The sequence below is a fragment of the Diuraphis noxia genome, unplaced genomic scaffold, assembly GCF_037042655.1.
Source record: "Diuraphis noxia isolate RWA-SAM2 unplaced genomic scaffold, SU_Dnox_SAM2 contig0004, whole genome shotgun sequence".
NCBI lineage: Eukaryota > Metazoa > Arthropoda > Insecta > Hemiptera > Aphididae > Diuraphis > Diuraphis noxia.
The window spans coordinates 63,608,074-63,631,072 of NW_028301714.1; the positions used below are offsets into that span (position 1 = coordinate 63,608,074).

General features: G+C 30.5%; 1 protein-coding gene across 2 annotated transcripts; it reads right to left on the minus strand.

Moving 5' to 3' along the window:
* Window positions 1–1,330: 1,330 nt before the first annotated feature.
* Window positions 1,331–20,659, minus strand: LOC107163351 (uncharacterized). Of its 2 annotated transcripts, XM_015510734.2 has the most exons (6): window positions 20,374–20,659; window positions 7,863–8,426; window positions 7,171–7,290; window positions 6,512–6,618; window positions 4,842–5,093; window positions 1,331–2,254 (listed from the first exon to the last, which is right to left on the minus strand). In XM_015510734.2, the coding sequence occupies exons 1-6, from the start codon at window positions 20,474–20,476 to the stop codon at window positions 1,715–1,717; spliced, it is 1,686 nt and encodes a 561-aa protein (XP_015366220.2). In that variant the 5' UTR covers window positions 20,477–20,659; the 3' UTR covers window positions 1,331–1,714. The 2 variants fall into 2 exon arrangements, with proteins under 2 accessions (XP_015366220.2, XP_015366228.2); XM_015510742.2 differs by lacking the exon at window positions 7,171–7,290 and having other exon boundaries at window positions 20,374–20,658.
* Window positions 20,660–22,999: the final 2,340 nt, after the last annotated feature.

Here is a 22,999-nt window from a genome sequence, read left to right on the forward strand (position 1 = left end):
TAGTCTTTTTGTGATGCATAATGAATATTACACAGTATTATGCAATATAGTACTATAATATTTTGTCATTCGAAACACGTATGTCATCGCATACCTAACACAACGCTCGACTCTCGTGCATAGTTAACATTAAATATAAAGGAAACTGGTATTTAAACTAAGAAGAAACTACCTATCGACTTAGTGTTGACACAATTATTAGAATTTTCGTTAACAATTTGTTAGAATACGTTGCTGTACACAGTGTGTAGTTAATCCACTGATTTGACATGGTCTTAAAATACGATTTAATAACATGATAATATTATTATATTGATGTAAAGTGATTAGTAGTTTTGTCTCTTAAGGTCACGACATGACAGATCTTAAATTCTGTACCTAAAAGTACATGAATAAATGATAATGCGAAATGTCAATAGTCAATACTGTGATTTACAAATTTACTAAACAGCCTATCGTTAATATTTATTTAATGCATTTACAGAGCAATTAATTTTTATATTTAACATTTGTCTCATAAATAAATTTGACTAAATACAGTATTAACTTAAATTGGTGTTAATATTTATATTTTTCATAAATGTTTCCTCGCATAATTTTAGGTGTTAATTGATGTGAGAGCAGAAAATTACAATTTAATTTTTATCAAAGAATCTAATCGGCAATCGCCTAGTAAGCACAAACACATAAGTGTGGTTTATAATATTATAATTTTAATTGCGTAAATTAAAAATGTATGAGTTTGAAATTAAACGTCAACAATATAATTTATAGTTAGGCATAATACAAAGAGCCAAATATTTTATCAAGACTTAATAAAAACAATGTACCTACAATTATATTATATTATTTAGCTTTGGTATCTTTATAATTTATTGTAGAAACATAATATACAAATCAAGTATTAGATATACTGCGGTTATTAAATAATCACATATAACAAAAGTTTATAACTTATGATTTATATATAAATCAAAATCAACATTAAATGAATCTTGATTGAGCATAGCAAAATCATATTTTTTGAAAAACCTATCAGGAAATGGTGTGTTGAGCGAGAAGAATAGTGGTTAAAATTATTTTTTTTTAATATAATAGCATATTATGTATAAGTATATTTTTATTTGCAAAATCCACTTGAAGTTCATTCGTAAAAATATTTTATATTCATGAATTAAATGTGAGTATTTTTAAGGGCGATGAGATTATTTATTAAATATTATTTATGTGTTGAAATAATAAGAGGGAAAGAGTGGGTGAGGGGAGCGATCTCAACGATGATCGATAGAGTGTAGTCTCACTAGTGGGTGGACTTGTAAAGCCATATAAATAATATAGTAAAAGATTTTATATTAATACATATATAAATATATACAAAAAAAAAAAAAAATGAAAAACAATATTCTTAATAAATAGATATCAAACGAAAGGATAATGACAATGACTTCGGATACGGAATACATTTGACGCGGACGTCTATATAAATAATATAATTATGTTATACAGGTTATACCGAGTAAAACATTATGACATATCTTAACGATAAAACGATTCGATACCACGGCTCTGGAATTTACTCGATGCAGAGACGAGCGTTTACTACAAAGTAACTAATAGTAGGTACCTACATAATTCGATATTATAAGTTATAGTTTTATATCCTAATACTTTTAAAGTCATTGCACGCCGACCGCGGTTAGATTGGACGCCGTCATCAGTACTTACGGCCAGCAAACTTTTCATGACCGCGATTACCGTTGTCACTGATTATGTTGTTGTTGATGTGACTATTGTAGTGATGATACTGGCCACTGGGTTGTGGTTTACCGTTCACGTCGACAAACTCCACGTCGGGCGGTAACACCGTGCCACCGGACGACTGCTGTTGGGCCGCGACTAGCTCGTTGACCAAAGTGTCGCCTTGCAAGCTGATTGGCTGTTGAGACGGACGAGACCCGTGGTTATTGGGTGGATACGGTACCCTATTCGGTGCCGGATAAAATCCTTGGTTCGGTGCCGGGTAATAACCTTGGTTCGGTGCTGGGTAATAACCTTGGTTCGGTGCCGGGTAATAACCTTGGTTCGGTGCTGGATAAAAACCCTGGTTCGGTGCCCACGATCCGTGGTGGTAGTGTTTCTGCTGCATAAGGTCGGCCGGCTGATGACGTGATCCGTACAGTGGAGCGTAAGGCGCGTAGTAACTGGCCGCGGCGGTTTGGAAGTGGTCGTCCAGCGAGACGGGTGTGGCCGGTGTCTGCAAAAAAAAAACAAAACAAAATACGAGATGTGATCATCGGAGGATTTCAATAATATTATAATCAAGGTATTAAACGTACATATTGGTCATACACACAGACTTATAAAAATAGACAGAACATTAGGTATGATAATGCGTGCAAATGGGTGGAGCTTGTTACAAGGATCAAGCGTTGGAAAAGGGTGGGAACAATTTTGAATATTTAAATATATCTATTACTTATAGAAATTATGAACGATTATAAAAATACTATTCATAGACATAGGCTATGTCATTGCTTATTAAATTTTAAATTTTAATAATATAAAGAATACTATCACAGTATCACAAATAATGTCTTATTATTTAGAAAATAATAAAATTGAAACATAGCTCTGATAGGCTGCCCCTGGAATAGCGCGCCATTTCTCTCACTCTTGTGATAAAACTCTTGCTATCTCTCTTAATCCATTTGGCACGACCACACCTTCCAGTCCTCGGGCAAATATTCCGTCTATTTGTTTAAGTCTTTAATCGTACACGAACAATACGCAAGTACTTAATATTATTAATTTTATCATATAATATAACGATCGTTAATTATTTGGTATCTATATTATTATGTTAATATGTAAATCTGTATGTTATAATAGGTAATTAATAAATATAATGCGCAGTGTTGATAGCGCATAACAGCAGTTTAATTCAATATCGGCGTAATCTAATAGTCAAAACAAACTAAATCTGATAATAGTTTTATATTCTAATATTCTAATACAACTCGTTTCCATAATAATAATATTACCTAAAGTATTGAGAGAAATCAATATTTGAAAATATCATAATAAGATAGTAAACTGAGGAATGTGTGAGGTTTTGAACTTTTTGTTTGACTATTCTGTGTTTATATACTGTGGTCCAGTCTCCATAGTTTTTTAACAATGAGTTATAATAATAATAAAACCTTAATTTTAAAGCTTGACCAAGATTAATGTCATATATGTACGTCGGTCTCGCCAATTCGATTCCGAAAAGCGGATAGGCAGGATTGCAAAAATAGGTGTATATAATATATTATACAAAAGGTGTAAACATAATAATATGACATATTAAGCCACGTGCGATCGGTTCAAAAGACAAAAAAAAAAAACAGATACGTACCTGTGTTCGACAGCCATTCCGATAGATGGCCCAGAAGAAGCAGCTCAAAAACAACCATTATTTTATTTACAATATCTTTTACTCTGTGACTCTGGGCGTGCCTCATTTGCATTTTCTCTTTTCCGAAATCTTGTTTTCCGACGACGCGCTATTTCACCAGGATTATTCGTAACCCACAGATTTGGTCCCGCGTTACAATTATATTATAATATTAGACTTAAATGCACGTGCACGATTTAAATCATTCAAACAGTGTAATAACAAAACCAATAATAAAGCTGTTTGACTATTCTGATAATATTATTATATCGATTTGAAGGATTAAAAAGAATTTACAAATTTGTTTTTACGATGTAGCTTGTACAAAAATGTTACAGTACAATTCTGCAATGCTGTAAACATTATACATCGCAAAAAGCAAAAAAATATATAAAACATACTACCTGCCACAATCATAACTATTGAGTATTATGATATTCGGAAAACAAAATAATTACAATAATTAAGTAAGATATGTATAATTACAAACACCAATTCCACCATTTAAGACTATGTATAATACATTTTACACTTTGAACCGATCAAAATAAAAGCAGCAAATTATTATGTACACACGCTGAATTGTTTTTATACAATTAGCAACACTTTAAAACGACATAACAAATAAAAACTCGAGTCGTTTTAGGCGATAAATCCTAAAAGGTTTTATTCACACAAGTCAAAATAAATATAATAATAATATATTTTGTAATAATAATTATACTTTAAAATGAAATACAAAACTAATTTTTCTTTTTAAAAATAATCGCTAAACAGACTATAATAGGTATTACGAAACTTTTGATAAAATTATAATATATTTTCTTACAAAAGAATAATGATTAAAACAATACAACACTATTTTTGATTATATTATGGCAAATAATTTATTCCAATCAACCGTATTTTATATAAAATATATTATATATAGGTAGGTAGGTAGGTATAATGATATATTTTGATTTTATGTTTTATGTTACATTTTGATTTTTCTAGGAATCGTCAAATAACTAATTAAATTTTAATATTTCGCTATTTAAACGTCGATAAGGATAATAACAATACCTAGCTCATTAATAACTGCACAGATATTTTTACCACCGAATTGCGAAGAAAAGATTTTTATTATTAGAATTTTGTTTTTAACGATATTTTATATTCAATCGGTTTTTTTTAATAAATTTAAATATAAGATATATCTAAACAGTTCTAATATTATTATATAATATTAGAGTTGTTAATGATAATATTTTTGAAAATAACTTACACAAGCGTTAGATATTTATTAATTCAATTCGTGACAAATTGATCTTTAGGTTATTAAAATACTACATTATATTACGTATAATAGCTTGTATTAATATTATTATGTGTACAAGAAGCCCCTGCTATCTCGTTATTCTACCTTTTTAACAAAGTTCTTCCGGTCGTCGTAATTCTGCATTGTAACGGACGGGACGGGTTTGATTTCATTTGTATCCAATTTTTGTGTCTCCGAATCGCTGTTAGTTATCGATATCTGTTTTTCATTTGAGATTTGTTTGTTTATCCCTTCAGGCAGTATCTGGATCTCTTTAATATGGTAGAAACTCTTGTGGTTTTCGTCTCCGTCGCTGACCGTTGTCTCGTTTATTTGTACTCTGCGTCCGTCAATGATCTAAATACGAATATGCATAACAACAAACGAAATAGACATAATTAATGTACCCAAATCTACAATATGTACGAGCGTAATAAGAAGTTTGAAAAACAATGTTTATAAAATGTAAACAGCACATTTTGTTTTAGATGCCCTCTTTAAAACGACACAAGTGGAAATTTCACTGAGTCTATCGCTTTACAAAGATTAAGGAGTGTTGTTCGTCAATGCAGATTCGAAACCCTAATAAATATTCTCGATTTTCCATTTCAACTTGAATAATTTGCAAATAGATACCTATGTGAACTGCATGACGAACCAGCCACGTTTTATAAGTATAATATTAGTAAGAATAAAAATAGTGTGTAAAAAAAATTATGAATTCCGATGGTTATGCCTTATGCGTACCTAACACAAAAAGGATGCATACATCGACATTTTTACATGGATATTAAACAATGTAAGACACGTTTAAGACGTAATACGTGTTCGGGTAACTTACAGTAGGAAACACTCACAATTTGGTATCTGGTATAAAGTACCTACAATCTACGTATGTGTAATGCGTATATTATAATATTATTTTGAAATAAATCGTATACAAATAAGTGGTCGTTAGCACCATCAAAACCTGCAGAAATCTCCTACACTGCAGTAATTCAGTAACTTTAATAAGGACAGCACGCGTTTAAATTCATAATACAGCTACATAATTTAATACAGAAAATATAAAGCGTTAGATATGCGCATAAAACATAACTGATTTACTACAGAAATGAACATCACGTAAAGACTTGTAAATGCAAAAACGTGTACAGAATCAAATAAGAATTAGCAGTAAAAATGAATTTTTCAAGCTTCCTTTTTTTTTGTTTTTTGCAACATCTTATTTAATAAAAATTCGTACTTTGTTTTTTAAGTCTTTCGAGCAATTTGTATAAGGTATATTCCCTATACCTAGAGAACACCTAAGCCATTTCAAAATGGATTTCCTAAGATTTAATTGTATAACATAATAGTACTATTAATTAATATTAATATATTATAGGAATATGATATTATAATAAGTTATGACTGTTGACACGTCACACGTCAATCGGGATATATATAAAATATTGTACGAAAAAGATTCTAAGCAATGAGTCGAAAATCATAAAATCCTCAAGAGGTAACTCCGAAAATGTATTTCGAATTCGAATCAAATTTAAAACAGAATCGTAATAATTATTTATGTGTTCTCCGATTCCACGAATTTGAAACTGCTTGGTATAATCTTATTTTCTTTCTTAGTTATAATTTACATTTGAATAATATAGTGCGTTTTGCAAATTGGTGCTGTTACCTACTGTCTAAATATTGCATTAGGTTTTCGATTGATTAATCTAAATTATGCGAACACAAATAATTATTTGTAAGCCACGTATTGGTTCACTTACCTCGGTCTTGGATGTAGTCTTTCTTACTGGCTTATTCGAGCCTTCTTGCGCGGTTCCCACATTTTCCATTGGTGGCAAGCCCATTTTGTCAAACGATTCCAACATGCCTAAAATTAAAATTTTAAGACAAAAACTTAAAATAATGCAACATAAATTATTGTTATTAAAGTATTAGTATATATTTTAGTACAGACCGTATTACAGTCATATTTTAATGAAAATAATATATAATACACATTCATCGTTAAAAAAAATACATGCAAATTGCAAATTTAAATCAACTATAGTGTTGATAGCTGTATGTTGTTAGTTATTAACTATTGACTATAATAATTGATATTGTTTACAAGATGATACTTGCATCGATAGTCATTTCGTTAAATGTATGTTTAAAAAAAAAATTACATATTTATTTAAATTCATTACCACAAAACATTTTTAAAAACAAAATATATTGTATAACATTGTTTCTCGAAAATGTTTCCCCTGACTATAATAATTATTAAACATTTTCTTTTCAAAAACACATGCCTATACCTACATCTAAAAATGTATACCGATGATCAATTGTTTGCTGATTAATAAATTAATAACCACTCACTATACTTACCTATATCATCATATTATTATAATAATAAAACACGTCATGCAACATTTACCTGATGGCTCATGATTCCGAAAAGCGTTAAGCATGATGTTCATTAGCAACGGAATGGGTTGCAATGTGGTTGTGTTAACGTGGGTATTTCTTTTCGGTTTAAATATTACGACTTCGGGCGCTGTGAATGAAGTGATTAATGTTGGTTAGTATTATTTGTTAGGTGAAAGATTCAATGGTTATCATGAAAATGGTGTTAATAATTTGGTGATATTAAGCAGCCTTCATATAATATAATGTTATTGTATTTTTTTTTTTTTTTTTTTGTTAACTAAACGCTGTTATTATTATTATTACTATCATCAATACAACAATAAAGGCGCCAAGTGGAAGAGATGGTTTTAGGTTTTAAAATATTACATGCATATTTTGAGTCTATAGAACAAAATAAAATATGTTAATGCTTTTAATGTTTTTTAAGGAACGTGGTTTTAAAATTTTATAATTAATATTCTTCTGCTTTGGTAGTTGGGTATGCGGTTACCAGTCTCTGATGATTTGTTGATACAACTTGGCGCCTATATAGTGATGATAATATCCAGTAGGTATGCATGCATACGAGACATAATATTAGAATGTCATCATATTTTCAATTTTGTGACGATTATCATAGTGTTATGTTGATTTTAAATATTATAAATATTATTAAATCATGATAAAAAAAAAAAAATACAATTTACTGGCAACACATACTTTTGAACTCGTTAGTGTACGCTTCAAACACCTGATTGAATGGTTGGGCGTTCATGGGAGCTGCAAATGGATTGATAGGAGCGCCGAACGGTATCAGTGGATGCCTGAACGGTTGTTGCTGTTGGTTGGAAATTAAAGGCTGGAAAGACTGGAAAGGCTGGAAAAATTCAAAAAAGAATGGTATGTTGGGTCCTAGTTTCACAGTATGCACTCCACCAGTGTTGTAGGGCTTGGGAGTTTGGCCCTGGACGGGGACAGATGGGTTAGGCTTGGCGTCAGAGCTGGGTGAGTTTGTTCCGACTACACTGTCCGTTTGTTCACCCATGGTGGCTGTGGGGGAAACGTCAGATTCGGCTTTTTCGCTTGAAACCGGTAAGGCCGGATCGGTTACAACCACTGGACTTGCTGATCCGACTGTAACTTCTTCCGTTTGACCGGACTGCTGCACTTCTGGAGACGATTCGGTCACGTCCGTTTGAAGGACCGACGTATCCGTCTCTTTCGTTTGCTGTCGTTCGGGTTCCTGCTTCTGAACGACCTCCTCTGATGAAGCCTCGACGTTCGCTATAAATTTATATAAAAAAGTTTATTAATGACCGATTTATTATTATATTTATTATATATTCATGTATTTGCTTATTAGTTATTATATCATATAGTCTTGTATAAGATTGGATCAGAAATCTTTTATTTCCTTATACATTTCGAATATCACTTTATTATATTACGTATACGAATAGTGCTAACCAAGTGGTGTTGTATCATAAGCCTAAATTAAAAATGCTGAAACAAGTCATATATGTTCTAAAAATAGTTTCTAACTCGTCACTCCTGTCATATGCGAAAATGCACTTACGTAGATGTTTTAACGTGTACGCAACTCTCGCGGTACTAACCCAATCGTGTATAAACCGTAAACATAAACCTGGTATTGTTAACATGTAATTGAATATAATATACTGAGCAGCTAGTGTAAACTTTTACTGTTTTTGAAGCGAATATAATGTTAGCTAAACAATACTTATCACCGAAAACAATTTTTTCGTCATCAAAACTTTACCATAGACGGTTTAGGTGTTAATTGTTTATTTTTAGATTTTATGCAGCCTAATTTCACAATAATTTATTTGTTAATCATAACTCAACAAGTATTGATTCATATACTTTCAATGCTTTAATATGATACGGTGTAAAACACAATACGTCATGTGACATAATTTTAAAAAAATAGTTTAAAAAAAATTAAATCCAATATGGCTAGACAAAATGTCACGTTACCGTCATTTAATGACTTATCGTAATATTGAATTGATAACATGTTATAACCGGTGATACTCGTTTGCGCACAGTACACAATTTTTTACCCGTAAACTGACAACTCGTTTGCGTACATCAATAACGTGAAAACCCGGTTAATACTAATTTTGACCTGAAAAATGACGACTCATTTGCGCACAGCTATTAAATTAGACTTATATTGTTACGTGTGAGCAAATTTCGATAAGATACACGTAATTGATAAAATAGTGTGCGGTTCTAAAGAAGCATTACATTAAAATTAATAAAATTGTAAATACAAACATAACATTGAAAAAACATGACAAATTTAATTTAAATTAACTTAACAAAAAAAAAGACATTTTTAATCACGCCAGTTGTAAACAGACAGTCTTAAGCCTGTAAAAGTGAGAACAAAAATGTTTGAAAACAATCTTAAACATTATTTTTGTTAAGGGTTTTAGTAGGCTTTTGCTATACTTTATGTACGCAAACGAGTCCTACGTTTTGAGTCATTTATTACAGGTATTAAAAATTCGTGTGCGCAATCGAGTTATACATTTGTACGAAAACGAGTCGCAAAAAAGGATAAATGTGCGCAAACGGGTATCGCCCGTTATAACATCTCCCAAACATGTTATTTATTATTAAATTCTAATAATCAATATTATTCATAATTTATTCATAGTACTTATAAAATCGCTATATTATGTTAATACAAATAATTATGCACCGAGTGCATTTACATTATACCTACTTAGGCATGAAAAGTGCATTGCTCTGTTCAACGACAGTTCGCCCAGAACAAATAATAATAATTGTCGACTGCAATCTATTTGGCACTAAACGTAATTCAAATTGATCAAGCTGGATGATCGTCACGCGCGCCGTCTCGTGTTGAATACCAATCAGTATTATAATAATGTTATATTATTATCATCAGCTCCAGACGAGCGCGTACTAAACAACAATACTTTAATCGCAAAAGGTACGATTAATCTGTACACCGCCACTGTTTCACATCGGGTTTTGTTAGTCATAAAAATTCCTCATATTTTATCTGTTGGCCACAACTGCGTCAGCGCTAGCATAAACCTGTGTTTCAAATTATGATACGGGCTAAGAATAGACAAGGCCATAATTATTTTAATAATCTCCTTCAGAAAATTGGTAATATTTATAATTTAAATGATTATATTTATCTCAGCTTATATATATATCAAATGTAAATGTAATACTATTGCCAGCAGATAAATTCAGAAATAAGTTCGATTGCTGTGAAACACAGTATTTGATACATTACACCTCTACAAGAATGTATTAAATGAAAATGTACAATAATATGGAAAAAATATAGGTAAAGATACTATATATAGGCACTTATGTATCATCCAAATTTTAAAGTTTTTTTTTTTTAATGTTGTGTTTATAAACCAAAATTAAAACTTGTAGATTTTGATTTATTTAACATTATGTTTATGTTGGTACTAAGTATAATAATCTATGATAAAAAGTGTAGAAATTATAGGGGCATTGATGATATGAAGATTAATGCTCATGATTTATTAATATTAGTCTGTTAACATTGTATGTAGGAACTGTTCGTAATTTAAATGATCTCACCTATAAAATAATTTCAGTGTCATAATATTATTCAATTTTCAAATATTCCATTGCTATGAACTTGCACCTTAGGACATAGACTTTATATAATATTATCTTTTAAAAAAAAAAAAAACTAATTACAATTTTATAATTCATAAAAATTGCCCCAGTATATCAAAGTATACTAAATATTGCATAGGTTTAACTATTTTATATATAAAAAAAGACTATTATTCTTAATAGATATATATTGTTTAATAGCTCTGAATATGATTTTTCAACATTTGATTAAAATAACTAGATATCTACATGAACATTTACAAAAAAAAAATCATAGTTAGCATTTGAAAACGCCATTGTGACAAGCCAAAATCATTTGGTATAAAATAACTTAATATTTTAAATAATTGAAAACATGACCTTAAGTATAAGAACTAATTTGAATAAATGTATTAATAAAAGATAAATGGGGGGTTTGCGTGCTTGTTGAATCATCGTTTATATTTATATTCGTTTTCCGTTTCAATTTTAAAAAAAAAAAACGATACGGTGACGTATAATGCGTATCAATGAATAAAATAATATATTGCATATTACGATGTTAATAAAATAACGTCAATAATCTATTACATCTATTCACCCATCTCAATTGAAAAACCGTCATGCTATTTTTTTTTATATTTACCTCTCATTTTGTCTCGAGTCAACTCAAGAAAAACATGATACATCAGTATTAATACATATAATAATATGATATGTACGTATTACGATTAACTATTGTAATGGTATATACTATTATTATTTTAATTTATATTTTTTGAAAACCTCGAAATCATTATTAAAAAACACCACAATTTCGCAGTGCACCAAGTTGAGATTGATGAACTTTATTAGTCACAAGATTACTTTTTTTACTGCCTCCCAAAATAATTCTCAAGTTTTCCTGTAACTCGATCATCATTATTTTTGTAATAATTAAAAATTAGTAGTTTTGATTTAATTCGTATGTGCATATTAGAGTATTGCTATATGAATAATTGGCCGGGTAATAATAACGTACCTATATTGATTAATAATAGGCGATGCATGTCTAGCAATATTAATATATTTTTTTTTGCAATGCATTATAATTAGATATCATTGGACATGTGAAGGCCAAAGAGGTTACGCGATTAACGTTATATAGTAAATAATGTAAACAATACACAGGTTCGTGTTAAAAGATCCATCGGGCCATCGTATTATTTAGTAACCTTCGAATCTATGATAAAATAATGCTTATGGTATAATAATTAATAAAAGTATATAAAAGAATAAAATAAATAAAGAAAGAAAAAGAATAGAACATAACAGGAAAAATATTTTGAATTTTGTCACTGCCATTTTTTTCCACATTAATAGTGTTATTAGCCGATTTATTAAAAAATATTTTTGTTTATTCAAATTCATACTATTAAAGATATTATTATGATGAAATTTCATATGAATATTACGCAAACGTATTATTGTAACCAGGAAAAAAATTTAACTGCTCAACTCATTGCTTAAAATATACAGAAATATATTTTGTAGTATTTGATACATAATTTATATATTTATACTTCTGTTGAATTGGTTTACAAAAAAAAATTTGCAGAGTAACCATCAAGGCATAATATTATAACTATTATTACTCCTACTGGACACCTACTATATTGTTGTTTTGTGAATCACATAGGTCGAACATATACTTTCAAGCCATTTTTTTTCATGTACATTATTATACCCATCATAATAATTTAATTATTTGACCAGTTGTTGAAAAATAATCGTTTTTGTCGCAATGACTTCGCAAACGTTTCAACAGTCGGTGCGCTGCACATCACAGTTAATTAATGAGGCGACGGCGACCAACAACGAAAATAAACACACAGACAAATTATAGATAGCATAAATTATGCATTTACGCAATTGAAAGAATAAATTATAGCGACGAATGTATAGTATAGTAAAACATTAAATTAAACAAACAGTGAAGACTGTTCTCGGAAAAAATAGTTTTAATGTGATCTGCAGCCATTTATATTGGTTTAAGCCTTAAGGTATTTGAAAATAATCTAAGCTCACTGCAGTGCATAGTATTATACTAAACAATCGCGTGCATCTACTTGAAGGAAATCAATGAAAAGTAAAATATTATATTAGTGCACACACGAGTATTCCCTTACCGTGAGAGATATCTAACTGAATAACTCGAAATATCGGATACTTTTATCCTTATACAGGCTTTTTCGATATAACAAAGTTGTAGATTTCACAGTACATTCTTACGTAAAATTATAAAAAATACCAATAACTCCAAGATAATATAAAATCCTTTAAAGTTATAGAGATCTCGTGTTAATATTATATGGATATAATTGTTAACAAAATATTTTTTTTTTACATAATTATATTTTGGGCTGAGTACACATTTTTTTGATTCTGACCGATTTTTCGTGTGGTTTTCGTTGTCATGACCTACTTATTAATAAAAACATACATTTTATGATTCACTGATTTTCCTTGTAAAGGGAAAATATCGAATATCGTGCTGTGGGTTTTATAGTGGGATTGGAATTTTATAGTGAATAATATAATAATATCCCTATGATTTTGATACCTGAGGCATATTTACGTATAGGTACAAGATATGCGTATGTAATATGTATATCACCGAACTTTTAATACACCGTTATCTAGCTCTTCGAAATCGCATGATCGGTAATATTGAATAGTTCACATCCAACAACGATGATTGTATAATAATTGATCGTTATTCGTTTGTAATTAATTCGTCAACAATTTAATATTACCATTTCGGGAACGGCCAGTTTTCCCTAATGATGATGTGCGCACGGCAATAATACACGGTCAATTTGCGTATTTTAACAGCATTGGCAGGTAATGAGCTTAAATTATATAATATTATAATCGAAAGAAGTTACGCCTGTTTCAAGATTACGCACACGAACTTTCCGTCGTCCAAACGATTACATTCAATATCCCACTTCAATTAGATATGATTTAAGGGAACCACTATTTAAATCCTAGTGATGACTGGCAGTTAAATTTAAGCAAAACATATTATTATAATGTAATATGCCAGTGTTTAATGTAACAAGCTGTAAACCTTTAACCCGCTAAATAGATTAGCTTTAAAGCTACTATAGATTAGCCAATATAGCTATTATAGATTTACTAATGTATGTACTTACTACAGTCGGTAATGAGATAAAAATTATAGTGAAATATGATTTACTAACGCACGACGCAAGTTAATCTTTTTGTCCTAAGAGATTTTATACTCTGCACGTCCTGGTGCTGTTCCTCACATGTACCGTGTCAAAAGTACGTATTTATTTAAAATATTTTTATTAAAATCATTCCGTAAAAGTTAAGGAGCGCGTGTCTACGAAAAGAAAATATAATATCGCTCCAACTACTGTGGTATGTGTAAAATAATATGGTATTTTTATTATCTCAGGATAATATTACACCAAAAATAATCTTGATAATATTTTATTACGTACCTATATTTAAAACGGCTAATCTTCAAAACGAAGCTCAGCCATATTATGAACATTTTGGTAGATCGCTAAAGTCAAGATGTAAATAATGATAAATAATTGGGGAGTATTATAGATGCCAACAGTGTTGTAATCTAGCACGATAGTGTGTAATTATTATACATAATATCTAAACTGTGTGTAGATTTTACACCACATCAGAACCGTTGAAAGTTACCAATATAACTTATAAAATTTCAAAAAATAAAAATAGAAATAAAACTAGAAATGTTTTCTAAATAATACATAATATTGTATAATGGGCACTGGGCACATATTTTAATGCGTCAAATTACCTATTGCCAACATAAAAAAAAAAGCCAAACACAATGGTATCAACCTGCACACGCGTATGGGTAAGTAACAGATTTTGTTGATTAAACCTAGTTGTATATTATATATATATGTATATATATATAATTATGCATATCGTACTATGCGCCAACTAATCCTACGGAAAATATTAATCAAGTTGAAATGAATTATTAATATTACTATAAATACGTGCTGTTACTTAATAATTTATAACTGTTGTACCGAAATGGTTTATTTACGTTTATGAGCATTTGTATGGCACAGCGAGATTCCAGTCAGATAATAATTCAATAAATTGCTTGATGATGGCAATAATAATAATAATAGGTATCATTGTATCAATAACAATAATCCTAGTGTTAGCGCTGCGCAAGTAAGTGAAATATGTGGACTTAAATCTTTACGACGATAATATGATGTATGGGAGAAAATAGGGGGGAAGGGGGAGCTTAGTGCCTACAAAACTTCTGTATTCAAAATGTAGTGCTATTTGGCAGTAAACGTATACTAATAACTTTTAGAAAATGTTTAGGGGTAAGGATTTTACTATACTTAAGTCTTTTAATAAAATTTGGGTTATATGCCACTATGTATACTTCCTGTAATATACATAAGATAATATATATATATATGTAAAATGCCCACAATACATGACAATTTAAAGTGCATACTTGCTCAACAGATATAATAACTATGTACGTATATCAGAAAACCGTGAAAAAAAACATTATTCATATCACTGGATTGATAATATAAAAATAAGTACCACGATACCATACAAACGGACAGATGAGTTTTGCACGCGTAGTGTTGATAATTGTAAATATATATATTATTATAATGCGACTCGTGCAGGGAAATGGTTGTAGAAAATATTATCATCATAATATTATTATTATTGTTTTGCACGGCGACAGTGGATTTTTACGATGTCAATATCTCTTGTCACATGCCCAAATAATATTATCATAATATTATCGTCTTATCGTACATTAATAATAACATAGATAGGTACCTACGTGACGTTTTTATCCATCAATATGTAATATGCGTGCCACATTGTTGCCACTCCCGTGCGAGCTATGCGTATAATAATAATTATTATTAAAATATTTACTTCGTATGATAGATATTATGCACGGATCGCACGCGAGTTTATGTTTAATTGTCGCGGATATCTCGAAACACCGCCGCCGACAGATTACGTCTCAACCGTGGTATAATAATGATCATAATCCACCGCGCTCGGGTAATGGTTACACCGCATCCTTCACGTACCAAAGACTCCGTAACGTACCGCGCAGGGGACCGCGTCGCGTACCGGACCTACGGTACATTATTATTATGACGTTATTGCAGGTTACTGTATGGTTTTGTCTCACGCGAATTGTTTCAACCATTTGAATTAACGAAAATTTCAATCCCGAGCGGAGCTAATAATATTATACATTATAATTATAACGCGTCGTCGTGTGACTCTTACGACGACGCTTGTTGGTTTTTTTTTAAGTTATACAATATTATGTACGTACAAACATATGTTAACGATAAATCTCGTGGAATCACATTTCGTATTTCTAGTCCAAATTTTGTGCCGGGACGATACTACATAATAAACCGACCGGAGCGTAGGTGGCGAGATCGCAGTGCTCGAGAGCAGGCCTCCCCTGCATGGTTGTTATAAGCAACATTTATTACGTACCTATACCCAGGAATGATTCAAGAGGGGCCTCGAGGGCCGTGTCTCCCTCCCAAGATCGTATTTCTAAAAAAAATTGTATGTTAATAAATAAATTTTAATAGATACCGAATATTTTTTGAAAATTATGACACTGACCCCCCCCCCCCCCGTCATATCCCTGGAGTCGACTCAGAGCAAAGCATTTCAGTAGTAATATTTAAACATGTATAGTATCGAATATTATATTATGTACCTTTTAAATTGTACACATAATATAAATTCAGTAGCTACAAAATGAAACCGTGTTTCAAAAACCGTAGTCCACCGTGAACACGCCCGTTTTAAGTCGCTTTCAAAATCTGTAATATACATCATATAATCTCTTTTGATTCAGCCGTGTTTAATTTCTACCTTTCTTTCTGTTTGTCCGTGTGTATATTCGGGCAAAATGCCATTAAATTGATTAAATCCTATGTCGCGTATATTAAACGGAGCTCGACTCGGTAGGTAACAAACTTTTTTCCCCATTATTTATTTTAGAAAAGGCGGCGCGTAGCGTACCTTCCTATAACTTACAAGATTACAAATTTATATCTGCGCGCTCAAAAAATCACGGTCTGCTGGTTCGATTCGTTTAAATATCACATAAGTGTATAGGAACCCATATTATATACGAGTAGATTGTGTTGCCACAAACTCGAGGTCATCCACATAGAACGACGAGTATTTGACGAATAATACAAATTTAAATTAAAACGTTAGAACATTAAAACCTTATAAGAATGCAGTGGACATTTTGTGAAAAAAAATTATTTTGTTTGTGCACACTTCGCTTGACGCAGAGTTTTTTTTTTTCCATTATCCCGACAAGACGTTACAATATTTTATTTATACGAAACTAACATCAGTGATGACTTATTATAGCAATTTACTGTCGCCATACGAAAATATTTAAAACGGAAATAGGTACTATCTATGCCTACTTGTCTAATATTCTTTTTTTTCTCTATTCAAAAGACAATCATAAATTTATGTTTACGTAATTCGCCTACATCTTATGAAGTATATATACTATATATATATATATATATAATATTAAAGTTATATACTCTCATTTTTGTATTATCTTACGCACTCATAGATGAATTATTATATTTGAAATGTTTTACAAAACACGTATACAACAAACAAGTATCCGGAAAATTAATTTATGCATAAGGGTTAGGTTATTATTGTCATCAGACATTATCTAGACCGGACTCGTTCTGAAACAAGTCCGCCGGGAAAAAGACCGACCAATGTATAATGCGTATGCATAATAATACACAGATTATAAAGTTATAATATTATATAGTAGACGATAAATCTATCATTACGCATATTAATCGTAATAATCGCATCTCCCTCCTGGAGTGGTCTTCCCGTTCCTAGACACTATTATAATAATAACGTTATAAATATTATACCTACAAAACCTTGAAAGTCCCGTTAAACGAGTAATAATAATGATGTATATTACTATATTATGTTATACTTGTAAACGTAACAAGACGACCAAATGCGTGCCGATTGAAATTTCTTTTCGTGTCGTCCAGAACACATATAATAATAATATAATATATTGTTAAAAAATATTATAATTACAATTTTAGTACGCTCGACACAACCGTGGAGTAGAAAATAATAATAATATTATTCTATACGGTTTTTTTTTTAAAGAAAAAAAAGAGGCCATTGTAAAATAAAACACGCTCATCTTGCATTGACGCGGAAGAAAACAGTTTCCGTTGTGTGTATCAGCTGCTGTATCATATTATAATATTGTAGAGTTTAATACGATCAAAACGTATTATTGTCAATAACATTTTATCCGTATAAACGGTGTAATTATTTTAAAGATGACAATAATTCCTTAGAATTTTTTTTTATTCTTTATTATTATATACACAATCTGTACCTCATGGGTACAATAAGAGTATTAGCTGAGATAATAATATTATACATGAAAAGGCTTGATAAAAGCAGCCACCCAGTGATGACACTTAAATATTGAGATTATACCTATATATGTATTTGAATTTATTTATTTGTTTTTTTTTTATATATATAAAATATTAAGTTAACATATCTAATTCCTCAGAATTAATATTTATTCTGTGATAGTCTCAACTGATGTGGTTGTCGAGCCGTCGAGGAGTTATTTATAGGTATAATATTTTTGCAATATGGTTATTTTTCATTTGGATCCAATGAATTTTGATAAATTTGTAACAACTATGCGTAGGGAAGAAGCTGAATAATTTTGATATTTATTGATTTATTCATAAGGATTTTTTTGTAACCTATATTGAATACCTAATAGGTACCTATCTACTTAAATTAATATTATTTTTCACGGGAATTTTGTTTTAAATAAGTATTATAAGGATTTAATATTGTACACAATAGTTATAAATTGTTTATACGCTAATAAGTGTCTAAAGTTAGAGGATTATAATGGCTGACATCTTGGTAAGGAATGATGCGAGGTTCCCGGATAGGATACAGAAGAACAATTTGTTTTTAAACTCATTTAGTTTTGTTTCAAAAAAAAACTGTTTTGAAGAACGGAGTAATGAACATGAGAGTATGTACTGCCCCACACAGTTTTATTCTAAATAAATCCATATCCATACCGTACCTAGCATACTATATACGAGCATTTAAATTGTTTAAATAAATTATATTTCTCTCTCTAAAAAAAAAAAAAAAAAAAAAAACATTTATGTATGATACAACTCCAAAAATGTTTTGGAGTAATATGACAATTTGAAAATATTAAAATTAATAATTTTCTAGCACTTGTCCATTTCACTTTGACTATAATTGTCGTGGAATTCGTAGTTGAAGCATTTTGTGTTAACACGTCACGTGGCCGAGACTACCTAATAATACTATTATTATTATTATTATAACCTCGTCACGCACGAGCGTCCCTAATGGAAAAAACTCCATCAAAGGTCGCCGTCGAGAACGACGATAATAACAATGATCGATAGCAAACAGTTTTTGATTTTCGTTTTCCGTAACAAATCGTCAAAAATCTTATCCGATCAACGACTACAACAATGATGATGATTATACATTATAATATTCCAAGTCTAGCTATGCGGTACATTATTACGTAACGTTGGAGACATTAGTCTCTAGTAATAACTAGGAGGGGTGGCTTAACCCCCAATGAAACTTTACCCCCTCCTTGTTAAAATCCAAATCATTGAATAAAAATACCCATCTCGACATTTCTCCGCTATACACCTATGAATCCTAAATTTATTTTATTAGTAATAATAAATATCCATCGTGACAAAAACGAAAACCTTACGAAAAATCGGCCATAAACGAAAAACATGTACCTATCCAGCCCAAAAACATATTGAGGTTAAAAAAAAACCGTAATGGATTCATTGTATAAGATAATTTATTAATAATCATATTATAATACTTATATTCCAACAAAATAATATTTTAGATGTTTATTTACGAATTTATGTAGAAGCAGGCTCGAGCAGACTTCTTGATCTGGCTATAATAAATATAGAAAGTTAATTATCCAATAAACGTATTGATAATGATAGTTTTTAACGTTTACATTTAAATATAGGCGTGTTCTGTGTTATAAAATCTAAATTATTATACTTATAATTTTATTGTTTTCATTATATTAAACTTTAATAACGAAGATCCGGGTAACTCTATGGTTTATTTTCAACTTTACCCCGCAACAGGACTCCCTGCAGCTGCAACTACTTAACTCTAGTTACGCTCTTGGCGGGGAGTGTGTAGCGCCCTCCCTGTGGTTAATTTCAATTTTAAGCCTTTAGACTTAAGTGCCCTTGCTAGGAAACTCTAGTCCTGCAGCGCAACTGTTAAATCGTTCTATGATTACGCCCATGGTCGTCCTTGGAACGATTCAGTTCCACGGCGGTGGCGATGAAAATTATAGGACGTACAATAAATTACATTTCGAAAAATAGTAAATACAAACACAATGATGATGACTTACCTGGTGTCGTGACATCGTCGGTGGACAGTGGTAGAGCCTCGGCCGACCAGATCGCGGCCAATGCTACGACTGCAAACACGTAGAATATCGTCTTGAACGACATCGTAACGTTTCGTATCTTTCAGTCGCGTTTACGCGCAACACTCGCAAAGGTTAGGAGACACACACACACACACGGTTGTTGTCGAAGTCCAAAACGCTGAAGATTTCTACTCGATGTGATATATCGGGCTAGATTCGCACGCGGGTCGCCGTTCGAGTACACTCTGCTGGGCACGACCGCTTTCCAGATCGGCTTTATAGATATTCACATCCTATCCCCACCTCACCCATCGCCGCCGCCGCTACCACCACCACCACTTTTGTAAACATCACCACCACCGACACCGCAGACGATTGTTTTTAATAATAATAATAATTATTATTATTATTATTGTTATTATTATTATTTTTGTTGTTGTTGTATTCGACTCCTACTGTTGCAACTATACGGTCTTTCACGTTTGGTTCTAGAAATTTCGACAGTCGTTCGGCCTTAACACATGGCACGAGAATAATAATTAATGATTATCTATATCGTTGGTAGGTGTTTTGTATATTTTTTTAAACCAAATATCCAAAAAAATCAAAAACAAATAGGTAATATTGTAAAACACTGATAATTGTCAATGAATAATTAAGTTAATTAACAACTCAAGTCTAGATTCTGTATTGTAAATTATTTTATTATTATTATCTGTCCAAATACAAAACCGTTGATATAATGACGCGAAGAACGTTGAGAAGAAACAAACGGCCGGCAAACGCAATCCGTTCAAAAATCTCAGCGTCAGCAGTACCTATAAAAGCGAAAAAAAAGAATCAATGTTTTGGTTGAAAACTCAAAAAGTTAATCCAATCGACTATTCCTATTGGTGATATAAAAGTACTGTAATTAAACATATACTTATAGATTGTTCTTGAAACACATATAATCCACGAACTTAATATAACTGCAAACAAAAAAAAAAAAAATTAAATTACATAGTAAAGTAATCTTATAATAATAATAATAATAATAATAGCTATCACGTAGAGTTATAGTAACTTAATAACTGGTAGATCATATAGGAAATCTACTACTTAAATTTTTTTTTATAATCAATTATTAATGCATTAGCATAAGGGTTTGTATATATTAAATACTGCATAGTATTAGTTAAATCAAAAAAATGATAATACCATGATATTAACTATTTTTAATTTTAATTAATATGAAAATATTTTCCGTCTTTTAGTTATTTATGTAAATACAATTTTTTCAAAACTTTCAAGTAGAGCACTACTATAAATGTCTTTATTTCGTTGTTAAAATATTTAACTTAGTAATTAGTGGTTATTTTTAAAATCATTCAGTTTCATATCGCATACTTTTAATGAAAAACTAGGAAGTCTAGAAGAAGGGTTTTATAACAATTTATATAAGTAAACTTTAAAAATGTAAACAATACGAGAAAATAATAAGAAAGCTTTAAGCTTTTTTCAAAATTCTAAACATAATTTCTGTATTACTTTGTTCAATTTACTTTACCGCACGTCTAAATCGGACTCTATATCTATAACAATGTAATACACCATTTAAAAATTAATCTCGTAATTCGTAAGTATGCCCCACTGCACCTTTACCAAAGTAAATAGGTAGGTACACCTCTTCTGGCGCCACTACGATGGATATACATCTTGGCGCCAAAAAAATGTACATAAACGTGTAATGAATAGTGTTATAGTCGTGGCTAGTCTTGATAACCACTTAAAATCAAAATGTCTACAAAGCGTACATCATGATATTTATATAGAACAATTACACCATAGTTATGTGGTTATGTCATTGCATTATTGTCATAGTATAGTAATGTATATAGTTTTTATTTTATGTGTCATGCATAAGACATATTATTATTGCATATCAAAGGCGTTTTAACAGGGGGGGGGGCTGCATTAGACGCACTTCACTCACTCAGCACTTGCCCCCAGAGTGGAAAGATTTTAAAATATTTTTGAACGGAATCGTATTAAGTAATTACTTTATGAAATGTATTTAAATAATTTGAATTATAACAAAGCTTGTACAGTTGTGCCCATATAACGTATAGAAAGATCTAAATAAGCTAGATTCGAATAATTACAATGTGTTTATAATCTATGCAGATGACACTCGATGGACGAGAATATTGCATAATATATTGCAGTAATAATACATTAATACGTATTAATTATCAAAACTATTATCTATTTCCAAATTTAGTATCACTCACTATTTTTGCATATTTTGTTGGTTTTATTACACATTTAGCGATATTTAAGGTTATATTATAGGTATATTTATGCAATTCTAAAGCTATAAAAGCCCAACCATGACTATTATTAGACAGACGTACATTTATCCAGTATTCAATAGTCAGTGAATAGTTTTTTCACACATTACAAATTATAATCATCACAATTTAAAAATTGTTAATAATATAATATTAACAGTGTATATTTTTGAAATTTGAAATTTCTTAGAAAAGAGTCAAATTTGGTGGCACAGAATATAAAAAATATTACTCTAAATATAAACTTCGAAATTGTACCTTGTACACATAAA

What these genes read in the sequence shown, in the direction of transcription:
- LOC107163351 (XM_015510734.2), bottom strand. Translation starts at nt 20,476, where the DNA reads ATGTCGTTCAAGACGATATTCTACGTGTTTGCAGTCGTAGCATTGGCC. An exon ending in CGACGATGTCACGACACCAG is followed by an intron (nt 8,427 to 20,373) that starts GTAAGTCATCAT and finishes ATAAATTTATAG; the next exon opens with CGAACGTCGAGGCTTCATCA. An exon ending in GGAAGAACTTTGTTAAAAAG is followed by an intron (nt 2,255 to 4,841) that starts GTAGAATAACGA and finishes TTTTTTTTGCAG; the next exon opens with ACACCGGCCACACCCGTCTC.